This window comes from Castanea sativa, chromosome 8, assembly GCF_040712315.1.
Source record: "Castanea sativa cultivar Marrone di Chiusa Pesio chromosome 8, ASM4071231v1".
Classification (NCBI taxonomy): Eukaryota; Viridiplantae; Streptophyta; class Magnoliopsida; order Fagales; family Fagaceae; genus Castanea; species Castanea sativa.
Window position 1 is genome coordinate 53,827,715 of NC_134020.1, and position 24,407 is coordinate 53,852,121.

Consider the following 24,407-nt stretch of genomic DNA (forward strand, 5'->3'; position numbering starts at 1 on the left):
AGCAATGATTGATTTTAGTATTTTTTGTGCAGGTGGGGTCCTTTAAGATTATTCTTAACAAACAAGTACCTCAATTTGGAAATGGGGATTTTTAGCCTTTGGGACTTGGACGTCGGATGCTACTTAGCTACAATATCCCTCAAGGCATTACCAAAATACCCTTGAAGTGGACCCCGAGTAAGATTGGACCCTGCAAACTAACTAGTCCACGATCCAATTTGTCGAGCACCATGGATTGGGCCCATCAGGGAATTGTTATCCAACCTATAGCCCATAGGCCTACTAATAATGGGCCGATAATAGTACATGTATTATTCAACTTATTTTTGTTACTATTCGTGGGTTCCACTGCATTTTTGGTACTATTTATGAGTCTTACTATATTATTTCAACTAACTTTTACCTTTATTTTCAGTATTTTCAGCAAAATAAACTAACTCCAAACAGACCCATGATCTCTCAAAAACTTGGATTAAAGTAAAAATTTGTAAGGTTTCAAATTATCATTTTGGTGTGTCGAATATATGGATTTGATTTAATAACTATTTTATGTAGATGTGTATTGAGTCTCAAGTCAAGTAGTATACCTAATTATATTGTTTATCCAAAATAATTGATTATACATTAATAATGAAGTAGCACTTAAGTTTAGAAACGACAAGTTATGATAGAACCTTAGTTTTGCCTGATAATATGGTTAAGCTCAAAAAGAAGGCCGTGTTAACCCTAAGTGAAGTGGGGAACTAGGGATTTACAAAAATTTGCTTAAAGGATTATAACTCGCATTGTAATTTGAATACTTCATTTTCAACAGGAATTATTAGTGGTAAGATATCTTGCCTTTTGTTGATTTAAATATCAAAGAGTCTTCGCTAACCCATAATAGTACGCTTAACACAGTAACTATAAAAAAATATATATTAACATGTCTATCAAAATACCTTGTGACACGTGATTACCACAAAAAATGGTAAAAAAATGTCAGCATTACTACAAATTCAACTGGTTTATAAACACAATTTCCATTCATCCCTTTTTGTGTTGTTACAGGCTTAAGTGAGATGAGTGACAAATCTAGGCGTGAGAGTGTGGATTTTTTCATTTTGTGATAATTTCAAGTGCATATAGCATAATAATTTTTATAAATAGGCTACATCCAACAACTGACTGGGCATTATTAAGTCTCCGTTTGAATTATACGTTTTCAGCTCCAAGTTTGCGTTTACATTTGAAAAAGTGAAATTTACGGCTACAGTAGACGGACCAGCTAACTTACACAAAATGCGTGAATCAGTATTTTCAACAAGAGGTTTTTAATTTTCAGCAAATAAGCGTCATCCAAATACACTTAAGTTTTTAAAAAAAAAAAAAATCGAATAAAAAAATAGGTGGAAAAAAACAGGAGCGATCTTATATCATTCCCTTCTATAATATGTTAATTAACATGGGCTCAACTCCATCATTAAGGGCCCAAGCCCAGATCAGAATAACCTTTTTATTTTCTCTACGCCCATGGCGTTCATTAGAAATCCTCAACATCTTTCTGCTAAAATACGCCCAAAATCCCAAACATGTAAAAATATCGGGCAGCCCAGTATAAATGAAATTAGAGCCAATCGTTTCATCGATGCCGTTTTAGATTTGCTGCACCCAGCTGAGCCTGAGCTAACAACTCCAAGAACCAATTTTTGATTCTTATTATTATTATTTATTTATATTTATATTTATGTATTTATTTGGATAGAAAAACTAAAAACAGAGAAAAAAAAGGAAGGATGGGAAGCGCGAGCGTTGCTATTGTGCCGCAGTTGCAACTCCACAGTTGCTGCTGCTACAAGCGGCGTGGACCAATCAGAAGCGAGCTGAGGTCTATACAGGTCCGAAATTCGAGGAGAGCCAGATTGAGATTGAGATTCGACGAGGTTGTTGTTAACCGTAGGATTAGGAGTCTCCGCGACGTCGTTTGTTTCGCCGTTGATGATGATGTCAGAGAGAAGCAACAAGAGTTGGGTATTTCTGTTGGTTCGGCCGTTGAGGATAGACCTGGTAAGTGCATAACCCCAACAAAAAAAAAAAAAGTTCCATTTTAAAAAAAAAATTTATTATAACGTGCCTGATATTATTGTTACATGTTTTAAAATTTAGCTTATATGCCATTGTTATTTTTTTTATTATGTGTCCTAGTTATATTTACACTATAGCTTAAAATGTCTAGTCATATATAGCTTTTCTAGGTTGATTTAATATGATAAATTTTGGACCGTTCGAAAAGATTAAGTTATTAGCAAATCGTGAATTTACTGCATTTCCTAAAATCGTAAGTGGTTAGAAATGATGATTTAAAAAAAAAAAAAAAAAGTGGTTAGAAATGATGAATTTAGTTAGTGATACAAAAATCCATGCAATCTAGGGCATTATGGGAATTATTATTATTATTATTTTTTTTTGGAAGTTGCAGTTGAATCTACAGTGGCCATGTGGTTGTGCTCATCTCATTTTATTAGTTAGTTCTTTTAAGTAATACCTGCAGAAATTTTATGTAAGTGGGTGTTTTACAATCTAGTGTTTTCAGAAATCCCTGATTCTGTGTCTTGTGTTGTTCATGTGATAAAAACATTTCCATGAAAATATGAGTTGTCAACTGGGAAGCACGGGTGCGGCGTTTGGGCCGCCGCACCCACATCCGACGCGGCCCGACATGGGGACGCGCAGGCGACGCCGCTGCCTGCGCGTCCGTGCCGCGTCGGGCATTAAAAAAACCATTTTTTCGGCGCGATTCGCGCTGATATGGCGCTGATTTGGGCCAACGCGCGCCGATTCGGCCCGAATCGGGCGCAAACCGATACCCGCGAATCGGCTGATACCGGCCGAAACCGGCCGATATCGGCCGAAATATCCCGATACCGGCCGAAATATGCCGGTACCGGCCGAAATTCAAAAAAAAAAAAAGGTGTAGTAGAGAGAATAGGTGCTGTTGAATGTCTCTGGAGCATGTTGTTGGACTTGGATTGGCGGGAAGTGTTTCTTCAACTTGCAATCTTAAATTTGGTCAATCTTAAATTTGAGCAATCTTCCACTTCCATATCCTATTGTTCTTAAATTTGGTATATATTTATATAATGTGAAAAAATTATGTTTAGCAATATATTAAAAATATAAATAAAAATATTTTTAATAATTTTTTAATCGCCGCACCCCGTCGCACCCGCACCCTACTTTTTCAAAAATTGCCGAGTCCCGCACCCGCACCCGAATCCCGAAACGCACCCGTGCTTCATAGTTTGTCAAAGCCTCTTGTCTTTGTAGAGAAAAATAATAGGAATGAATCTCTATGATGTGAAAATATAACCATGTCTTAGACATCTAACATATGTCTGTCTCGTATTATTGTCGTTATACTGATACAGTTTTTGCTTATACAACAAAACAACAGCAACAACCAAGCTTTATTCCCAATATTTTGGGGTTGGAAGTAGTTTTTGCTTATGCTGTTAATAATTGCAAATTGTAAATAAGTTTAAATATTTTGTTCTCATTAGATGTCCTGGAACAATCTGTAGTAGTACTCTTGCATATTCTTGTCTTATAAACTGTGTGTGTGTGTGTGTGTGTGTAATGTTGTCATCATTTTTGTAATGGAAATATAGATGTGGCTGATAGCTCAAGAGAAGAAAGTTCTGAAAATTTTGGGCAAGAAAATGGAAGAGAGGGTGCACTTTATGATTTTCTTTATCCTAGTAAAGAGCTCCTCCCGGACGATAAAGAAATGACTATATTTGATCATCTTGAAGAGCTGCGTCAGAGACTATTTGTGTCAGTTTTGGCAGTTGGAGCTGCTATTTTGGGATGCTTTGCATTTTCAAAAGAATTAATAATGGTTCTTGAAGCTCCTGTCAAAACACAAGGTGTGCGGTTCCTGCAGCTAGCTCCCGGTGAATTCTTCTTTACAACTTTGAAGGTTAGATTGAATCGAAACATCTTTCCTTGGTTTAAAACATATTTTATTTTCGAAAGCTTGTATCCTTGGTTTTTAAACCCAACAACCCCCCTTGGCGCGGGGCGTGTCTATGTTTAGTGTCATTTATATTGTTTACAGTTTGTCCCAAGTGCTGAAAAAGGAAGAACTTAGGATTGATTGGTGTTGTACCATTGGTTTATGGGTGCCCACTAGTGTAGCTAGTAGCTATTTCCCAAATAAAGTGGCTGGCCCATGAACATTATGGTCTGTATTTCTTATAATCATTGTTGGAAATGAAAAGTTCAAATTCATCTTCTTCCTTTTTTAGTCCTTTTTTCTTGTTTTTAATTGAATTTTCCCTTCTTGTTCAACTAATGGTTGTCCCACACGGCTCTATGTAGAATGTGATTTTACAAGTTACAACGCCGGGCACATTGCATAAATTACAAGTCAATGAACAGTTTTTGGGTTATATATTGGTTCTTTGTTGAATTAGATTAAAAGAAAGCTGTTATTAATATCCATAAAATTCTTTTAATGGGTTCTGTAGGTATCAGGATACTGTGGCCTTCTATTAGGAAGCCCTGTCATTCTCTATGAGATTATAGCCTTTGTTCTCCCAGGTTTGACGAGATCAGAGAGGCAGTTTTTGGCACCAATTGTATTCGGCTCGTCTATACTTTTCTATACCGGTATTATCTTCTCCTACTTGGTTCTGACACCAGCAGCCCTAAATTTCTTCGTTAGTTATGCAGAAGGGGCAGTTGAATCATTGTGGTCCATCGATCAATACTTTGAGTTCGTGCTTGTGTTAATGTTCAGCACAGGCTTGTCATTCCAGGTAAAGCCTTCTTTGCAAGCTTATCCTCTGCACAAGAGGATGACTCTTGTATCTACAAATTAGCAACCATATGTCCAAGACTCATATTTGAAAGTGAGACTTACAAAATTTTCTTTCATTTCTGTAATAATGAGATTTTTTTTTTTGCTTAGTCAGGTAAAAAAATATTCGTTTAATTTAATCATTCTTCAAGCTCTTAAAATATACTTTACCATGCCTAATGGGTGCTGTTCATTTTCTATTTCTTATAAGTGAAATGACTGTTTTTCATTGGAGAAGGTATTTCGTGCATTGGATATAATGGAAGGATGCATATATCCGATGCATGAGTTAATTATTGCTTTCACTGACTTGTGATGCGTAATAAAGCTTAGATGATTTAATGTATATCTATATTTTGTTTGTTTCTTTCAATAATGATAATCTTTTCGGTGAACTTAGTATACACTTGTATTTTACATTTAGGAGATCTGCAGTCAAAAGCTAGAAAAGATGAAAATAGATTTCATATGCTTGTTCATTAATTAAAACTGCATTTTCACCCCTTTATCTTGAGATGGCAAATTATATTTATGGCTTGAACTTTTCATCTTGTTCTACAGGTACCAGTCATACAAGTACTACTGGGACAAGTTGGTCTAGTGTCTGGGGATCAAATGCTGTCAATTTGGAGATATGTAGTGGTTGGTGCAGTTGTAGCAGCTGCTGTACTTACCCCATCAACTGATCCTCTTACTCAGATGCTTCTGGCAGGACCCCTACTGGGTCTTTACCTGGGTGGCGCATGGATGGTTAAGCTTACAGGGCGATGAACCACGCTGATTTAAATGCACGGAATTGTATATTCAAAAAATGATATGGTATATAGATGAGAAGCAGAGGATGAATCACCCATTTAAATGTGATTGTTTTGTACTACTATCATTGTAAAAGCTTTCTGATGGAAATATATAATGGTATGAAACTTATTTGTCTCTAGTCCACTGAATTAGTTATTGCACCTCGTTAGCATCCAAAATCTATTATCTTAAGAAAAGCATGAGTTTTATCTGTATCCAAATAATCTCTTGAAAGGTGACAACAGAATCCTGTTTCCTTTAATTTCTGAAAGTCAGCTATGATGTAATTATGTTGTGAATTGAGATAATTGAAAGATAGTGTAGTCAATTCGAGATGACCAATTTCCTAAACTTGAGAGAAGAAATAGACATTTTTTGATTATTTTTTTACTTAATGCTCATTAATGCATTCAACGTAAATAAATAGCCAAGGATGAGATAATCTCATCAACAAATCTTAAAACATATGAACTAATCATATCCTAAAACATAGGAATTAAATTAAATACAAACAAATAACAATATTAATCTATCTAGGAAGATTTATTTTATCACTAAACTAATTCAAATAGTTTATCCAACACTTGGGTCATAACATTCTCTCCCCCTTCAAAATGAATCTTGTTCTCAAGATTCCAAAACATGAAAATAGATGCTTGCCCGCACCATATCCCTCTTTCCCAATTGGAGAAAACTCGACCTCGAATCTTAAAGAGTTGAAGGATATGAATTTGAACCATAGATATTTGCACCAATTCTTTAATCATTTGTGTGAAATAGAAAAGTCTTGATTTTCACATCCTTGAACTCATCGGGAATGACAAATTCAATGTGTGAAATTAGACTAGGTTTATTCGAAATCACGAGATCTCTTTAATTTATCTTTTCCACTTCACTAATCCTTTTATCTTCAAACGTGATTTTTTTGGCAAGTGCTCCCTCTAATGTATTACCTTCTTGAATTGTTGGTGGTTCTTTGATCACCAACACTTGAATTGTTGGTTTCAATAGGAATCTCCATTGATACTTCATTGATTGGTATTCGAAATCAATCTTGAAGGATGCATATGAACTCCACCCAATTTGTACATAATCTTGTTGCCTCTAAGGTTTGAAACCAATCATGTGCCTCTCCTTCCATGTAATAAGAGACAATGGAAACCATATCATGTGATGGTGTGTTGTTAAAAGCGAAGAATTTATAGACCTTGAAAAGCCATGAAAAAGGGTCTCCACCTTTCAATTTTGGTATCTCCATAAATTTCCTTTGAGTCGTAGACATGATGGCTTGATGGGTACTCTGTGAGTTGGGTTTTGGATTATGGTGGGCACAATGATTTTTTTTTTGTGGACTTATGGTATTTAATAGATGGCTATAGGTTGATGTACAGTGGGTTTGAAAATAATCTTTTACGTGTGTTGATATTGGTGTTGGCTGGATGTAGGTTTCTATGTTGAGAAGGGTGAGTTTGGTTGCTTGTTGAGATACGGTGATATTTCAAATGGATCGAAATGCTCTGATGCCAAATGTTATGAACTGAGATAATTGAAAAATAGTGTAATTAATTTGAGATGACTAATCTTTTGAACTTGAAAGAGGCAATAGACATTTTTTGGTTATTTTTCTGCTTAATTCTCATTAATGCATTCAATCTAAATAAATAGCCAAAGATGAGATAACCTCATCAATAAATCCTAAAACATAGGAACCAATCTTATCCAAAAACATATGAATTAAATTAAATATAAACAAATAACAATATTAATCTATCTAGTAAGATTTATTCTATCACTAAACTACTTTAAATAATTTATCCAACACCTGGGTCATAACAAATTACAAAATACCACACTAGTAAAAGTCTCTGGGACTCAACTACTCAAGGCAATGTTCTGCATTTTGGCTTCCAGATCAGAAGTAGTAGGACAACCTAGTTCAGATTCAAACAGTCTCAGTGAACTCCTCAAACCATTACATGCCTGAATAAAACCTTCCGATGGTCCTTTAAGATTTTCCAGCTCTACCTGCATATCATCAATGATGCTGAAGATTTTCTCGGAAGTGGCCTTCATAGCTGGAACCTCTTGTGGGGGGTAAAGACAAGCTCCAAGCTCATCAATCTGTTCTCCAATTCCTTGACACAACTTCAACAATTTCTCCAAACAATCCACAAAATTACTGCAGTCATTTGGATTTTCCAGTTCAAGCAAACCTGTGATGGTGCGAATAAGATCCTTAATAACTACAAGTGTTTCAGACACAACCCCAATTGCTGATTGGGCAACTTTCATCTCTTCAGGTGACAGGTCATTGCCTAGCTCATCCTCACATGAATTGTCATCATCTTGGGGCCCACTTTCTGCTTTGTTAGAAACCTCTTCATAAGTTTCATCTGTTGGGTCAGAGGAACCTGGCTTAAGCTCCTTCATCTCGCGAAGAACATCCTTTATAGAAACTGCAACTTGTGTCATACCTCGCCCAATGGCTGTGACATTTGTCGAAGGAGTCTTTTTAAGAGCAGAACATGAGTTCCATACTGAACCAACCAACTGTGGGATTGAGAGTTTTTGGTCTTTTTTGTGAGATCCTGCTCATGTCCAGCCATGAAGATGATAAGACGAGTTTGTTTTTCAATGGAATAGAAAATTATTAATATGCTTGGATGGGAACGTATCACCATGATGGAAAAATAGTATGCCACAATAACTAACATGATGCATTAATAGAAGTGGAATGAGCTTATGCAATAACCAGCCTGTATGACACAAACATATAAAGTTTATATTTTTGGATCTCTTGGAGAATGATACTACAGTTTTGCAATAACTATATGTGCATCAAGCATGTGTAGTATACTGGCCAATATGTTTAGTATGAGGTTGCATGACTATTCTTATATCTACTTGCTCTTACGAAGCAACGAATCTTACCTCAACCCCATCCCAGCCTTTTACCACTTGAGCAAAGGCCTACGGGCAGAGATTGCCATTGCTTATGCAATGTGATAAGCTATTCTCAACAATAAGTCTAGTGACACAAAATTTACACAACTGCTGAGGAGATTGTAATTGTTATATAATAAAAATGATGTCAACGATGAGCATATGTAAAAATAATGTTGCACCAATGACCAATCACAACTTGACACCTTAGCAACTTGTGAAAAAATTTCTCTCGCTAACATTGCCCTATTCTAAAATGCCATGTTAGCATTTACTAGTCTCAAGTGCTACATTGATTTACCTCAAAGCAATAAGTGAGGGGTCACCACTGCTCCCCCTTGGTGCGGTGGTCACTCTATAAGTATAAATGCTTGTGGAGTGTGAGGGGCAAGGGTCGGAGTTCAAGTCTTTAGGAGGGAGGTTCATACGCATGTACACTTAGATTAGGCTAGAGTAGAAATTCTATCTTGTATCAAAAAAATAAGTGAAGGGTCAACCAAAAATTAAAACAATTCACTTTGCAATGTAGAAATATTCCTACACCAGCAGTTAAAACCTTATAAATGAAATCTAAGAAAATCCTAGCTTTTCTAGAAGTTCTCTGTTTCAAATTAACTTACACTACCACCAGCTTTGCCAAGGTGCTCTAGCACCCACCACCTCCACAGCTGACAACTACCAATAACATATGTTGCGAAAAATCTTACACACACTGCACAACTAGAGCAACACTACTACCATTTCATCCAATACCACTATCACCACCTAATTTTCTTCCTCCACTGCCAGCATCACTACATAAACCACCACACTTACAACACCGCCACATGGGAATGTTTCCTTGCCTGCACTATTTGTTTCTAACAATGTTGACACCAGGCCACAATATTCTTCCCTTAATATTTAGTCTTGTGCAAATGTGTGTGATCAGTTTTATTGGTTAGTAATGGTAATGCCGTGAGAGCCCTATTTAGTTTGTGTGTGTGTGTGACCCTTTTGTTTACATCAAAACAGCATATATATAAATATCAATTTATCAATAATTGGCTGGAAAATTTTAATCAGGTTTACTAGTTAGTAATTGTTACACTACAACCTTGTAATGCTCTTTGCTGTAACTAAAGTTTCAAGAAAACACCATTGCTTTGCAAGTAGCTACTAATTCAAGTTCTTTCTCAAACCATAAGGCCTAATACTTCACCCTGATAGGGATCCCTAAAACCCTAATAGTGTATTTCTAGTGATATAAACACTCACATATTAACTAGATGACTTCTTTACTAAAAAATGATGCTAATGATTTAGTTTAAAATGTAATTAATTGCACCATTAAGTGTGATACTATTTTGTAACACTAGCTTAATGGTAAGGGTTAAGCCCATTGGCTTATCAATGGACAGTATATATTTTCAAAAAATATTTATTTATTTCTTTCATTTATTGAGGTCCTGGATCTTAAAAAGTACCCTTCACTTTTCCTTTTAGAAGGATCCATAATCCTCACTCAGCCTGAAATTTCATTCACTTTAAGTGGACTACATAAATCCTCACATTAAAATCCTAGGCTCTAGATGAAATTTCCTAGACAACAAAGTGTGTATAGCTTTAGCAATAAAGTAATATACATAATGATCTCCAGGTATTGAAAAGATATATATCTAGTTACATATCTCATTGATTGTAATGGGCTGGTGCATGTGTGTGTGCATTGAGAGAGAGAGAGAGAGAGAGAACCATATGAAGAGACAGATTCCATGAACAACTTAAAACTGCTATCAACAACTTGTTTTGCGGATTTATGTATACAGGAAGACAGAGTAGGCCCTGCACGCACTGAACTTCCATGGGAAAGCAGAAGGAAGCCCTGCAGTATATTGAAGTATGCTTCCATGTTCTCCTCAAGTGCTTTAACTTCCGGTGTTTCTCCAGTCCAAAGCATTCCAGCTGTGTAAATAATAGAATAAATTACTTGAGCCATTATGTCACATGAAAAGAAGGCAAAAGGCAACAGTATAGGGTATCGTTGTTCCCTCTATCAAAGGATATACAAAGGAAGAACTTGTAAATAAGGGTATGGAATCTCCTCCCTTAATTTTAGCATGTGCAGATAACTATCAAATTTATCTAGACTGTTTTGTCTCTGTATTATTTTCATAATGAAATTGGAGACAGCTTTTTCTTTTTAGTAGAAAGTTACACATGCACAAGAAAAACTAAACTCAATGAGTTCATCATATTCTTCTCTCATCTTTTACAAGTCCTAATTTTCTGTTTGGTCTTTCTTGTGCTTCATTATATGTACAAAATCATGTCCTTCTCTTCAAAGTTGGAACTTGTTGCGTTTAGGCAGCTAAAATGACTTGACTTTCACAGTGTAAGACACTCGTTAATATCTTCCGAAACACATCATGAAATTATTTTGCAAATAGAACAGGTGCAATCAGCATCTAAACATTGAATAATTGCAAAGAACTATCTTTTTTTCTTTGTTCTTTTTTTTTTTTTTCAAATAAAAATCAATATTTTTAACAATTGAATAAGGATGTCCAACATATACCTCAAAATAAACAAGAACCCATCTCACCAAAATCAAAATGGAGTGTAAGAAAAGCTGAAATACACTTAAGTGAATAGATAGCAGAATACCCATGGTAGCTTGCTTGGAGACTTGGTCCCCCATTTTGATCACCTCCTCCCAGCTCACTTTGCCAAGAGAAGAAGCTGGGCTTTGATCCAACACCTAAACGCACAGTTTATTGTTAGTCCACACAATTCAACACAAAGCCACATGATATCAATCATCAAAAAAGACCCTTCAAATCCCAAAAACCAAAACCATAAATAGAGATATTGATAGCAAACCTGCAAGGTTTCATGGATGGTGTTGAGGTGGGAAGTCAGGGTTTTGTTCAGTTGCTCTTTCTCAGCTCTGCCCATCTCTTTTTCTGGTGAACCAATGTTGGTGCTGAGGTAAGAGCCTGAAGATTGTCAGAGCTTTTGATGGCTAGGGGTTTTGATTGTTGTGTCTGAATCGCCGCCGTATTGCCGCTTTGTATTGTAATTTATAGTATGCTACAAAACAAATTTTAGAAAATATATAAATGTATAGGAGAAACTGAATATTTAGTCGCTACATTTTACATTATATTTCAATTTAGTTATTAACTTTTCAATGGTCATAATTTGGTCATAAACTTTTAAGTATCATGTAATTTTTTTTTTGATAGGTAGTATCACATAAATTCAGTCTTTGCTACTATATATCAGATATATATTGCTTATATGAAAAACGATCAAAATAAAATTTTAGTTTAATGGTCACATTAATAGAAACTAATTTTTTATTTTGATCATTACAAATGTCATCAATTGTCATTCAAAAGATAACTGTAGGGATTAAATTGACACGATACTAAAAGGTTAGAGGATAAATTGACACAATTAAAAGGTTAGGATCAAATTGATATATAGTATATAAGATATGGACTAAATCTGCACTTTATCCAAAATATTAAAAATTATATATCTGCTTTTCGAAATGGAAACACACTAAAAAAAATATTTTGAGGGGTAGATTTAAAAAAAAGAAAAACTTATTGTGTTGTCACTTGTCATGTTGGAGGAATTTATTTATTCATTTTCATTTTTAAAAAATAAAGATTCAATGGAATTTTCAAGACTTTGTTCTTTTGATTTTTTTAATTGTTATTTTTAAATCTACGAGTAGAAAGTGTTGCAGGATATCTTACATTATCATTGGGAGAATTTTCTTATAGTTTTTGAAAATTTGAAGTATAGAAATATATAATTTTATTTCCTTATTTAAGAGAGTTTTAGGATTTTTTATTTTTTATAATTAATTAAACTAGAGTTCTTATACGCAAGGTTAATAATTAGAGTCTAAATTTGGTAAAGATGAAGTGTAAAACATTATACCATCTAATAAGAGATTTCCACATTAACATTTTACTTAAAATTCAATATATCCTACTATACCTAATAACATCTCAATAAACTTTCAATTTGGTTGGATTTATATATGTGTATTATAATTTTTTTAAAGAGTTTTAACCTATGACGTTCGCTCGTAATGATAATTCTTTATCATCAGACCAAGACACCAATTGGTATAGTTATTAAAATTAATTGGGTGTGATTGTGTTTATTCTTAAATAAGTGATAAGATGATGTGGCATATTGGGATTAAAGGTGTAAAACATGAATTTTACACCACATTCTTATATAATTTAATCTCTAATAATTAAGATCTGTTTAAAAATTTTGTTTAAATTATCACTGCACACCCTTGATGCGATGGTCACTCCACAAGTAGGGTTGTCCATAGGTCGGTCCGGGTTGGGTTTGTGCCTAACCTGGAACCGACCCGATCATTTCGGGTTTTCCATGCCTAAACCCGCCGCCGATCGGTGAACGAAGTCGGTTCAGGTGGTCGGATTTTCATTGGGTACGAATCGGTCTTCGGTCGGTTTCAGATTGTGAGAAACTCTGCCGAATTTTGCGTTATCTCGCTTGATCTCTTTGAGTTCAAGCTGGATCTCCTTAGATTGGACAGAAAATCAACGCTATCTTGTCGATCTCTTCGAGTTCACGCTGGATCTCCTCAGATTATATAGAAAATCAGTGCTATCTTGCCTGATCTCTTCTAGTTCAGGTCGGATCTCCTCAAATGGAACAGAAAATCAGCGCTATCTCGTCTGATCTCTTCGAGTTCACACCAGATCTCCTCAAATCGGACAGAAAAATCAACGTTTTCCATTCAATATATAGTTGGGTCTATTGAAAATCGATTTCTCAGCCTCAAACCGCCAACCGACCCGTTGTTTTTGGGTTCAGGGGGCAGAGACCTAGCCGCCGACCCGTCACTGACGTTAGAGCGGACGGTTTGGGAGGGTGGGTCGGGTTCCAGTTCTATTTAGACACCCCTATCCACAAATATAAGTGCTTGTCGGGTGGTGGGGGCAAGAGACGAGATTCAAGTTTCAAGGAGGGAGTTTTACACATATATATACTTAGATTAGATTAGAGTAGAATTTCTATCTTGTATCAAAAGAATATTGTTCAAATTAAGTTTTCTATAGCTTTTAAATTGGCCATAACTCATAAGTTGTAAAACGGAAATAAGTTCACTAACAATAAAATTTCATTCTCATGTTATCTATTTTATAGATGGAAAACAAATCTCTACCTTTTATTTATCTTCTTCTTCTTCTTGTTTTTTTTTTTTGTTTTTGTTTTTTTTGTTTTTTTGTTTTTTTGTTTTTTTTTTGTGATAGATCCAAATCTCTACCTTGAGTATTCAAAGTGTTTCATGATCTAGTCGTGCACTAACCATTCTCTTCCTATGATTAAAATTAAAATGGTTTTTATTTATTTATTTTTGTTGGTAAAAGGATTTACACCCATAAGAATTGTGAAAGTAATAAGAAATATTGTACTGGAGATCTACATTGAGGCCAACCTTTTTGTGGATGCGTTCTTAGATACAACATTGTTTTTAAATAAAATAATGCATAAATGGTATTTGTTGACTGAATTCTTGATTTGGAAGATTATTTTGATTATTGAGCAGAGGCATCTGAAGAAGAAAAAGTAAAGTTTGTTTCATATAAGTTAAAGAGTGACATGGCCAAATGGTGGGATTGCATACAAGATGATAGTGTGTTGAGATAAGTATGAAATTTGTTCTTGGCAAATAATGAAAAAGAAAAAAATTGATTTCCTTGTCTATTTTGAGATAGAGTTGTTTTCCACTAAAATTTTATGAAAAACAACTCTATCTTACACTAACACCTCGTTTGGGAGGAGGGAAGAGAATGAAATAAAAAAGAATGAAAAGAATAATTTTAGAATATTCTTCCATTCCCTTGTTTTGGAGTTTTAATGGAGGGCATGAAAAGTTCATTTCCTTATTTGGGAGTTTAAGTGGGAGGAAATGGAATGAGTAGGAGGGAACACTCATTCCTCTCTATTCCCTTAAAACCTCAAATTTTCATTCTCCCAAAATTGGGAGGAATGGTAGGGAATGAAATTAGATTTAATTATTTTTTTTTAACTAAAACTCCCAAAATACCCCTATATATTCAATCATTTATTTTAAAGTAGGGATCTAATAGTAATATTGTCATAAAATGATTCCATTCCATTCCCTTCATGTTACTCCCAAATAAGATTACTTATATTCCATTCATTTTCATTCTTTTATTTTAAAACATCCAATCAATGTTACTTAATTCCATTCCATTTCATTCTTTTCTATTCCTTTCCCTTACTTAAATACATTCCATTTCATTCCTTACCATTCCCTTATGATCATTCAATTCAATTCAATTTCCTTTCCTTATGAACTCCCAAACAGAGCCTAAGCTAAATATAGAAAGTTATGGAAATTTTATTTTTGTTATTGTTGTCATTTTTAGAATTTTCTAGAATAGACTTTATACCGTTATTTTGAGTTTTTAACAGTTTTTTATACACTTATTTTAAGTTTTTAATAGTTTTTTTATTCAATTTAGATTTCTTATATGGAAGGCTATTAATTAGGATCTATTTAGAAATATTCTTGCTTGGAAATAAGAATTTTTTTGCCTTTAGACTGCCCCGAAACACTTACAAAAATAAAAAATAAAAAATACAACCAAAGTTGTAATACAAAATAAGTTCACTATCAATATTTCAGTTTTTGACCACCACACACCTTTGGTGTATTGGTCACTCTACAAGTATAAGTATTTATGGGGTGTGAGAGGCAATGGCCGAGGTTAAAAAAAAAAAAATTCAAAATTTTTTTTTCCAAAAAAAATCTTTTCTATTCTATTTCTATGTTCTGGGGTTTAGTTGTACAGTACACTAACTCTTCTTTTGCTATCACTCTGCGTAGGGAAAAAACAATAATGTTGGCATGCTCTCTTTGCTTCTATTTTGTAAAAAACACTCGATGCATATTACTAAGTGTAAGTTTAGGAAGTGCGTTTTGCATGTTTTTCAGCGGTTATGGTTTTTTTTAGTAGGTTCCATATATTGTTCACAGGACACACAAGTATTTTTTTTCAACAAAAACAACTTTAAAACTGGGTTTCATGACATTATTTACACATTTAAAAATTATTTTACTACAATATTTTCAGTTTTTAGCAATAAGCAATATCCAAACAAACCCTAAGTGTAGCCGGCAAAAAATCTACAAATCTTATTAGTTTAAGCACTATATTTCTCTTACAACTTTGGAATAAGATAATATAGTTGATCAAGAGTCGGTCGTTAATCTATTTTCCACTGAAGACCTTCCCTCCAACATTCTCTGCCTTGCCTTACTTGCCTGCAACATCAATATACTCGTTAAAGGCCAATAGTTTTAGCAAAATCTATAAGACCTTGATATTTCAAGATGTCAAAATTGTCAAATGCAAGGAAAGAGGACAAATTAGAATATAGACTACGCTAAAATTGAAGGCTGGAAGGAATAATAAGTGGAGGGTAGACCTGTTTTTCCCAGTTTGTACAACTTGTAATGATAGAGAGCAGTAATGCCTGCACTGAAGCACCAACCAGTATACCAATCCAAAGGCCCTGTCCTCTCATCTGTAGCCAAAAACCCAATATGGCAGCAACCGGAAGTCCACATAGATAGTATGCGCCGAGGTTGACATAAGCGCCTAAGTCCTGCCACCCACATCCCCTAGCAATACCTGAAATATGAAGAAACACTAGATTGAGCTCAGCTGCCCATAAATCCATACACTGAAATGTAATTACATGTTACCAAGAGAGGTGTATAAAGCAATTAACCTGAAAGAACACCATGTAAGTTGTCCAGTATAACTGATAGACATACTAAAGGAGCCATGGTTGTGACATAGTCTACTACTTCCATGTCATTGCTGAAAACATAACCAAAAACACCACGGCTAGCAAAGAGGGCTAAGCTTAATATGAGTGCCTGTGCAACCGTAATAGACATCACTACAGCTACAGCTGAGCGTGCTCCTTGTGGATTCCCAGCTCCTAATTCATTTGAAACTCTAGTGCTATATTCTCAAAAACAGAAAAAGAAAAAAATGTACATGTAAAGAGGTAGAAATAATTTATACACGTGTAGATATATCTATATCTATTGTCATGTCTGTAGTTAACTAGTTATATATAAGAATGTGCATCAGTTCAAACCTTGCTGCAGCAGCAATTCCATCCGGTATCATGTAGAGTGTTGAGATGGTTGACAAACTGTTTAGAAAAGTTGAAAAATATTTATATCCCATTTAATGAATTCATCTCTTTATTGCATGGATTTTTTTGGGTGTAAATAGAGACAAAATAAAATTTCAAACAACAACTTGCATTGTAAATTGCTAAAGCTACTATTAATTTTATTATAAAAAAGCTTACAAATTAACATGTTAATGAGTGATTGGTGCCATGTTAACAACATAATAAATATATTTTTTTTGTTGTGTGTTAAAAAATAGACATACTAGTTTATGTAGTAAAGTTTGTAATATTCTTTGCTTTAGTAATTTACAATTAACGATGAGAATTAAGTTGTTCTACTTTTGAAAGACTAATAGAAACTTACCACACAGACAAGACTGAAGTTTCAAGTGTTGGATTTGGTAGAAGCCCTGACAGCAGGATAAGCAGCTCAAATGACCACCATTCAAGGCTATGAAAGATCACATGAGAGAACATTAGTAAAAACTAAAAAACACAATAGTGCTCTACTATATCTGTAAACAAGGGGAGGAGAAAATTTACCAAATCATTACAGCAGAAGGAATTGCAAAACGGAAGAATTCTCCAATTCCTCGGAACATCTCCATAGAAATTGGGACCCTGGTCTTTGAACTGGCACTAGCGTACTTCATGTATAGTCCAAGTAAAATCACATTCAACCAATATGACATACCAATGGCTAATGCTGCTCCAAGATGTCCTAGTCTAGACTTGTGTACTAAAACCCAACACAGAGGTATATGGAAACAAAGAGTAACACAAGAGCTTACTATCAAGGGAATGATTAAACTTTGTGTCTGAAAATATCGAACAAGGGCTTGAAGAGTTCCATAAGCAAAGAGTGCAGGAATGAGCCATATTATGAATTTGCCAGCTTCATGTGAAATTGTAGGGTCTTGACCCATTAAAACAAGTAACTTTCCCATGTAGATCCAAACAAGAGACAGAGGGAGACAAACCAAAATTATAGAGAAAATAGCTGTATACGTTTGATTTGCTAGTTTTTGATATTGCTGAGCTCCATATGCTTGTCCACATAGAGTTTCCAGTGCAGTAGACAATCCATACTGTTTAGCATATGAAAATTACAAGAATTCTGTTAGTTATCAATATAGACAGCTAACTCCAAATTCAATGCAGCAACTTAATAACCCAATTTTCTGTTATTGTTGTGGTTCTGGGTGTGCATTCTCTCATGCATGTGTGACTATTATATCTTCTGAAAATTGGCCAATGGTTCAGCTCATAATAATGTATTCTGATAGTTCTTTTAATGCATGTGTTCAACCATCCATCTCTAATGCCAGTGGGATTCAGATCTCCATGCTAATGAAGTTGGTATAGCAGCATTTCCTATTGTGATGCCCGTATTGATTGCATATTGATCAAGTGTGACATGTGTAAGACTGTAAGTGTATTCCAAGTCCAATCTGAACTTTATAAACAGCTACTAAGTGTGACAGTGTGATTCGAGCACTAGCCTAATCCCTTTGAGTATAGTGCAGATGTGGTCTCTTTCCTTGGAGAAAACTCATGACCATCTGGCACCTGCTCTGATATGGAATATGCCTCTTCTTAATAGGTTCATATTGTAATAACACAAGTTTTGTTTTGTTGTTTTTCATTGCTGTAACAATCTCAGCCTCAAAATTCCTTGAAATCTTAAATTTTATACGTGAGGCCAACAGATTCCTTTGTACGGAACGATCAAACAAAGTAGAATAAAATACAAAGAGACAGACTAAAATCATAGACAAGCTAAAAAAGAGGGCTGAGAACGTTTCGGGGAACCAAAATTTAATCAGATTGTCCGACAGATATTGATGATGATAGGACAAAATAGCGTATCTGTATTTCATAATGGTAATTGTCATTTCACCATCTTCATATATATTCTAGACCAATACAATAATTAAACCAAAAGACAGAAGTGAGTGGTTACAAACGTTCATTTCTTATCAAAAACCTTCAAAAAAAAAAAATCAGTTACAAGACAAAATTGCCTGATAACTTCATTAATTATTAGTATTTTGCAATTTCAAAACTTGACACTTACACTTCCTCCTAATTTTTGAAGTTCAGACCCACCTTTGTACACCGGAATAAATCTTATTGACTAAGGTGGTAAAATCTCTCTTATCATTGAATAAAAGACAGATAAAGTTTGGCTATAACTCCTAATAAAAAAATTAACCTGATTATATATTTTAAAAATCTAATAATCCCTTAAAAAAAAAAAATTTAATAGTTGGATTGCATTTTTTTTTATATTTTCAATAGGCATGTTAAATTCCGTACCAATCGGATATTATTTATTATTCGATTCATAAAATTAGTTTTTATGCATAATTTTAGACTACAAAAATTTAAAATTTAAACATTTAATTGATAATATAATTATTGATATTTAATCTTTTGAAAATTTTGTAAACATAAGAAATACAAAGAAGAAAATATAATTCAACGATAGATTGTCAAATTTCACATTTAATAAAAAAAATATTGAGTACAGTTGTAACCAAACTTTATCTATAAATTAAAGATCTTGATTTAAATCAATTTTATCCCAAAACTAATTAGTATCTTAACCTAATAGTAAAAAACAATTAGTTTCAAATCCTGTCCTCTCTATTAGTTCGAATATCTCTTGTTTATCTTCTCCGGCCAAAACTTATAACCAAAAAAAAAAAATATAATAATAATAATTTCCCTGAAAGTAAATTAAAAAAAAAAAAAAGCAGAAAAAGGAAAAAAAAATCATAGATTGAGATAAAAAGTAAAACTATAAATAGATACACGAATGGACTTACAAGAGGACTGAAGCCGGAGACAGCAGCGAGAGAGATAGCAATGGCAGTGCTAGAGAGAGAGAGCTGACTAAGGTGACCAACCATCATAATTGATATAATTTGCAGAAAATACTGTGACAAATTCACAGCCACCATAGGTCCTGCTAAGTACCCTATTCTTTTGGCCTCTTGAACAAACTCACCATGACCCCATCCCCATGTTGTTATGCTTAAACTTGAACAACAACCCTCTCTTTTCTCTTCTCTCTCTTTTGTTAACAAGCTCTTCTCCATCTCTCTTTCGTGACCTGTGTCTCACTCACAAATCAGTTTCCCTGACACTCACACTTTGGCACATTTGTTTGGAAACATATGACGAGGAGGAAGAGACTTGTTTTATTCTACTTGATAAGAGGTTTTGGGCCTTTTGGCCTTTCTATACGTGTTACAATCATGCATGTTTGCTTTTATTGATTCTCTAAATCCATACGTCCTCTTCTCAATAATAATAATCCATACATCTTATTCGGCTATGACTCTTTCTTATGGGTTAAGGTTATTTATTTTTTATTTTTAATGTGATTGGGGGTTAAGTTGAAGAATGAATCAAACTCTCCAAGAAAAATGGCGGCCCTTTTTTTTTTTTGGGTTGTAATAGATCTTCTATTACCACAAATTTTATGTAACAATTTTGAAGTGTTTGACTATAAAAAGTAAACAATCGCTTTTATATGGACTTAATTGTTTTTTCACTATTCAAATTTTATGTCACAATTTTGTAGTGTTCAATCACTTTTAGGTGGACTTATTACTGTTTTTCACAACTCACAGATATTGGAAATGTTTCAAATTTATTACATGGAACATCTATTGACCAAATTAGTGCTTAGTGTGGTAGGTGAGAATTAAATCCACAAAACCCACTGTTTGGTGATATTAATTTCCAGCCTTCTCTTATCTATTTACTCTGCTAAAAATCTGCCCTTTCCTCTCTGTATCAAGACTTCCGCAATAACAGATTAATATCATTTAATCTCATTAACTATTGAAGAAAAATATAAAGAAAAGTGTTATTATGGTCACGTCTAAGTAGAAAACGCTAACTCAGATTGCTCCTCTTTACTTATTTTTTGTTCATAAAAAAATATAAGGAAAAGTGTTTTGATTCCTATCATGACATATTCTTGGGGATGTGCAAACCTGTGCAATGTCTTTCCTTAATTTTCTCATATGTGATCCTATATATACCAAAGCAATGGTTCACTTGAGGTAGCTGAAAATTTACAAAGGATTATACTTCTGTGATTCTGTCTCTCTATCTGTTTTCTCAACTTATTTTGGGCATCAATATGAGTTCAAAGCTTGGGTTTGTGAGTGCATGCACCAAGGATAAATTGTATCTAGTGGGGTGAAATCACTTCTTAGGATAGTGGATTGAGTTCCACATCTCGGCTCTATCAATCATCAATAAATTTCCTCTCATTTCTCAAACTTAATATATTTTTTTTGTAGTACCACAAAATCAACCATACCTAAGTCATAGGCTCATAGCAAGAGTTGTGGCACAAAAATTATGTCCACAAACTTTCTCCTCCTTTCTATTGTGCTTGTATGTACGTGTGTTTTATTCTGAGTTGGCCCTTTTGTTTTTCAATGTTTTATACATGTATATATATACACACACGCACTTAACTCAATGTATGTTTTGGACCTTTCCACATGAAATTTTATTTTGTCAAATCTTACCAGATAAGTTTGAAAAGGCCTTAGCGAGTTCAAATATATTTTTCTTGATTTACATCATTAATATTCTTTGTGTTTTCATAGGATCCAAATTGCAAGCTAATAAACAAATAAAACAAAAGAGTTTGCACACGACACGCTCTTATTTTTTTTTTTTGAGAAACCACGACACGCTCTTTTGTTTTTTGTTTTTTAATATTGGTTGGATGTTGTTCCATGTGCACCGATGACCGAACTTGAGTAAATTATGTTCTTCACCTACTAATCTAAGTAAGAAAAGGTAAAAAGAAGAAAAATTTGCTTGTGTACGTATAAGGCGCACACAAACACAACATTCACAAGATTGCTGAAATTTTATTATGATAGTTATAACAGGATTTATAATGATCATTAGCATATATATGACCCTATTATTTTGTCTACACACATTAAAAATTATACACGATAAATTTCTACCAAAAATAAAAAGATTATATGAGTATTTATACTTAGGGTCCGTTTGGATACCGCTTATTTTGTTGAAAATTGAAAATACTGTAGTAAAATAATTTTTAAATGTGTGAATAGTGCTGTGAGATTCATTTTTAATGAAAAAATTGCTGAAAAAAGGGGTTTGTGGGATCTGTAAACAGTGCACGACACCTATTAGTGTGACATAAAGCCACAGAAAGACACGCTTCTCAAAAAAAGGGGTTGAAACGTAGATGCAGACGCAGACTGTATCCAAACGAATACTTTTTTTAATGGAAAACTTACGTGAAGATAATTTTTCAAAATTTCTTGTTTTTGGTAGTATAAGAAAAATAGATTAAAGAAAAATTGTCTCTTAACTTCCTTATTTATCTTCTTTAAAAAAAAAAAAAAACTTCCTTATTAAGCTTGATATGAAATATTGTTTTCAGCTAAAATTTTCTAAAAAATAACTCTATTTCACACGTATCTAAATAAGGAAAATAACTCTATTCCACACGAAGCTAAATAAAGAGATAATTTTCTGAATATTTTAGAAAATGCTAATATCGAAACAAACAGAAAATGCTAATGCTAATGATTCCTTTTATGTTGTGATTGCCATATTATTTATAGAATAATGATACAGTCACAAAATATTTTACAATATTTTTATAAAATGATGATGTGGCCAATCTCTTATTGGTTTTTATCGAGGCCCACCATTAATATTACTTTTTCATTTACCAATAATTACTCACCACATTAGTAATTTATAAATTTTTTTGTAAAATAGTTTGTGTTTCTAGCATTATTCTTATTTATAGGGAGATGCTAAATATTTTTGTAAGCATTTTATGAAAAAGGAAAAAAGAAATAGCTTAATTTAAAAAAAAAAACTTTTTATATTACTTATAAAAATAGTATTAAAACTTTCTTAAAATAATCTATTAACAAATTCCTTAGAGTTCTTCAAAAAAAAAAAAAAAAAAAAAATCCATATAAGCACCTGTTAACGCTCAAATGTGGAATATACCCTCATAATTTACACAATAGTCAATAGGCTCTGCATACATGATATATCTCATCAATTACCAAGAGAATCATTACTAATTTGCAAGTTTTTTTTATTATTATTTATTTTTATTTATAGACTTTCAATATATGATGTCCATTTCGAATGATTATGTTTCATTATCATAATCAGATCAAGATACTAATTAATTTTTGTCTTTTAATGTTTTGGTGTATGTGGAGATATGATCCTAACTCTTTTAAAAATCAAAATTTTTCGGATCGGAACTTACTATTAATTTGTTAGTTTTTTTTTTTTTTTTTTGTCGAGGGGATATTAATTTGCTAGTTGGTACTGTATTGAACTGAAAGCACTTTAATTGACATAAGACAGAACTCATTATCACAGAGTCGTAAAGAGTTTTTCTAGAAGGCAACCATATAATATTGACACGTTAAAAGCACTAATGTCTAAAGGCACTTCTATCAATAACAAAAGAGAGTCTAAAGGCACTAGCATGTTAATAGTTTACTGGCTAGTACTACATATTTCATCTGTCTATGACAGGACATCGACCTACCCAATAATTTACAAAACAGACAGTTTTGTCTGCATGGTGCAGAAGAAGGGCCATAGTTTATATATTTTCTATAAGTTGTCTTACTTGTTTCAGTGAGAGTGTACAATTTATTTTATATGGCCAGTGGGAGGACAAGCATCCAAGAATTCGAACCAGGAAAGGTACCACTCGAGCCAAACATTTGAAGAGATGACAAATGACAATCCCATTTTCATAAATCGAATAGATAACTCCATCTGTTTAGGCTGAAAATTGATCTTGCTTGTGCATTGAACAATGACCTAAATATACTGCATTTAATTATGGATAAACTAATCTTGCTTGATTGTTGTTGCCTTGGCAAATGGGTTGGATCTGATGAGTTTTGAGTACAATTCGAGCCAAACATATTTGAAGAGATGAAAATCCCAATTTCATAAATGGAATAGATAAGTTCATTCTCTTTCACATGACACTCCCAAGTCCCATGTAATAGACTACTTTGTTAGAAAAGTAATGATTTGAGAGCGGACGAACTTATTTGTTACATTTATAAAACCTCAAGGGTGGAAATGTCATTTCCTCAAATGTCTGGACGGAGATGTCATTTTATAAAACCTTAAGGAAAATTGATATAATTTACACACAAAAAATATGGTGTTCCCAAATCTTGACTTTCCTATAATAATATTTAACATAATATTCGATTTGATTGGATGGAGATGAATTGTCGATGTGAAAGTGATTGCACTTATACATTTATAAAAATGTGAATGTCGTTTCTTAAAACATTTGGAGAGTATCATTTCATGAAATGTTTCAAGGAAAACGTCATTTCATAAAATCTTGATAGAGGTTGATTTAATTATATACATGAGATTAAATTCTGTAAGGATGGGGTGTAAAATCCATGTTTTACACTATTCAATAAGTGATTAACACATTAGCATTTTACTTAAAATTCAATACATTTTACTACATCTATTAACATCTCGATAGATTTCCAAATTTGTTGGATTTATA

At 33.5% G+C, this 24,407-nt stretch overlaps 3 protein-coding genes across 3 annotated transcripts; 1 reads left to right on the forward strand and 2 right to left on the reverse strand.

Moving 5' to 3' along the window:
- The first annotated feature begins 1,608 nt into the window (after positions 1 to 1,608).
- Positions 1,609 to 5,777, forward strand: LOC142608017 (sec-independent protein translocase protein TATC, chloroplastic). The gene is made up of 4 exons (XM_075779722.1): positions 1,609 to 2,046; positions 3,648 to 3,958; positions 4,509 to 4,799; positions 5,402 to 5,777. Exons 1-4 carry the CDS (start codon positions 1,776 to 1,778, stop codon positions 5,609 to 5,611), a joined length of 1,083 nt encoding a protein of 360 aa, XP_075635837.1. The 5' UTR covers positions 1,609 to 1,775; the 3' UTR covers positions 5,612 to 5,777.
- A 1,576-nt stretch (positions 5,778 to 7,353) lies between these two features.
- LOC142607838 (uncharacterized) lies at positions 7,354 to 11,660 on the reverse strand. Its single transcript, XM_075779482.1, has 4 exons — positions 11,444 to 11,660; positions 11,228 to 11,321; positions 10,316 to 10,525; positions 7,354 to 8,226 (listed from the first exon to the last, which is right to left on the reverse strand). Exons 1-4 carry the CDS (start codon positions 11,516 to 11,518, stop codon positions 7,511 to 7,513), a joined length of 1,095 nt encoding a protein of 364 aa, XP_075635597.1. The 5' UTR covers positions 11,519 to 11,660; the 3' UTR covers positions 7,354 to 7,510.
- A 4,011-nt stretch (positions 11,661 to 15,671) lies between these two features.
- On the reverse strand, positions 15,672 to 19,962 carry LOC142607151 (protein DETOXIFICATION 14-like). Its single transcript, XM_075778576.1, has 7 exons — positions 19,639 to 19,962; positions 17,351 to 17,895; positions 17,172 to 17,258; positions 16,766 to 16,822; positions 16,388 to 16,626; positions 16,082 to 16,287; positions 15,672 to 15,917 (listed from the first exon to the last, which is right to left on the reverse strand). The coding sequence occupies exons 1-7, from the start codon at positions 19,909 to 19,911 to the stop codon at positions 15,846 to 15,848; spliced, it is 1,479 nt and encodes a 492-aa protein (XP_075634691.1). The 5' UTR covers positions 19,912 to 19,962; the 3' UTR covers positions 15,672 to 15,845.
- Positions 19,963 to 24,407: the final 4,445 nt, after the last annotated feature.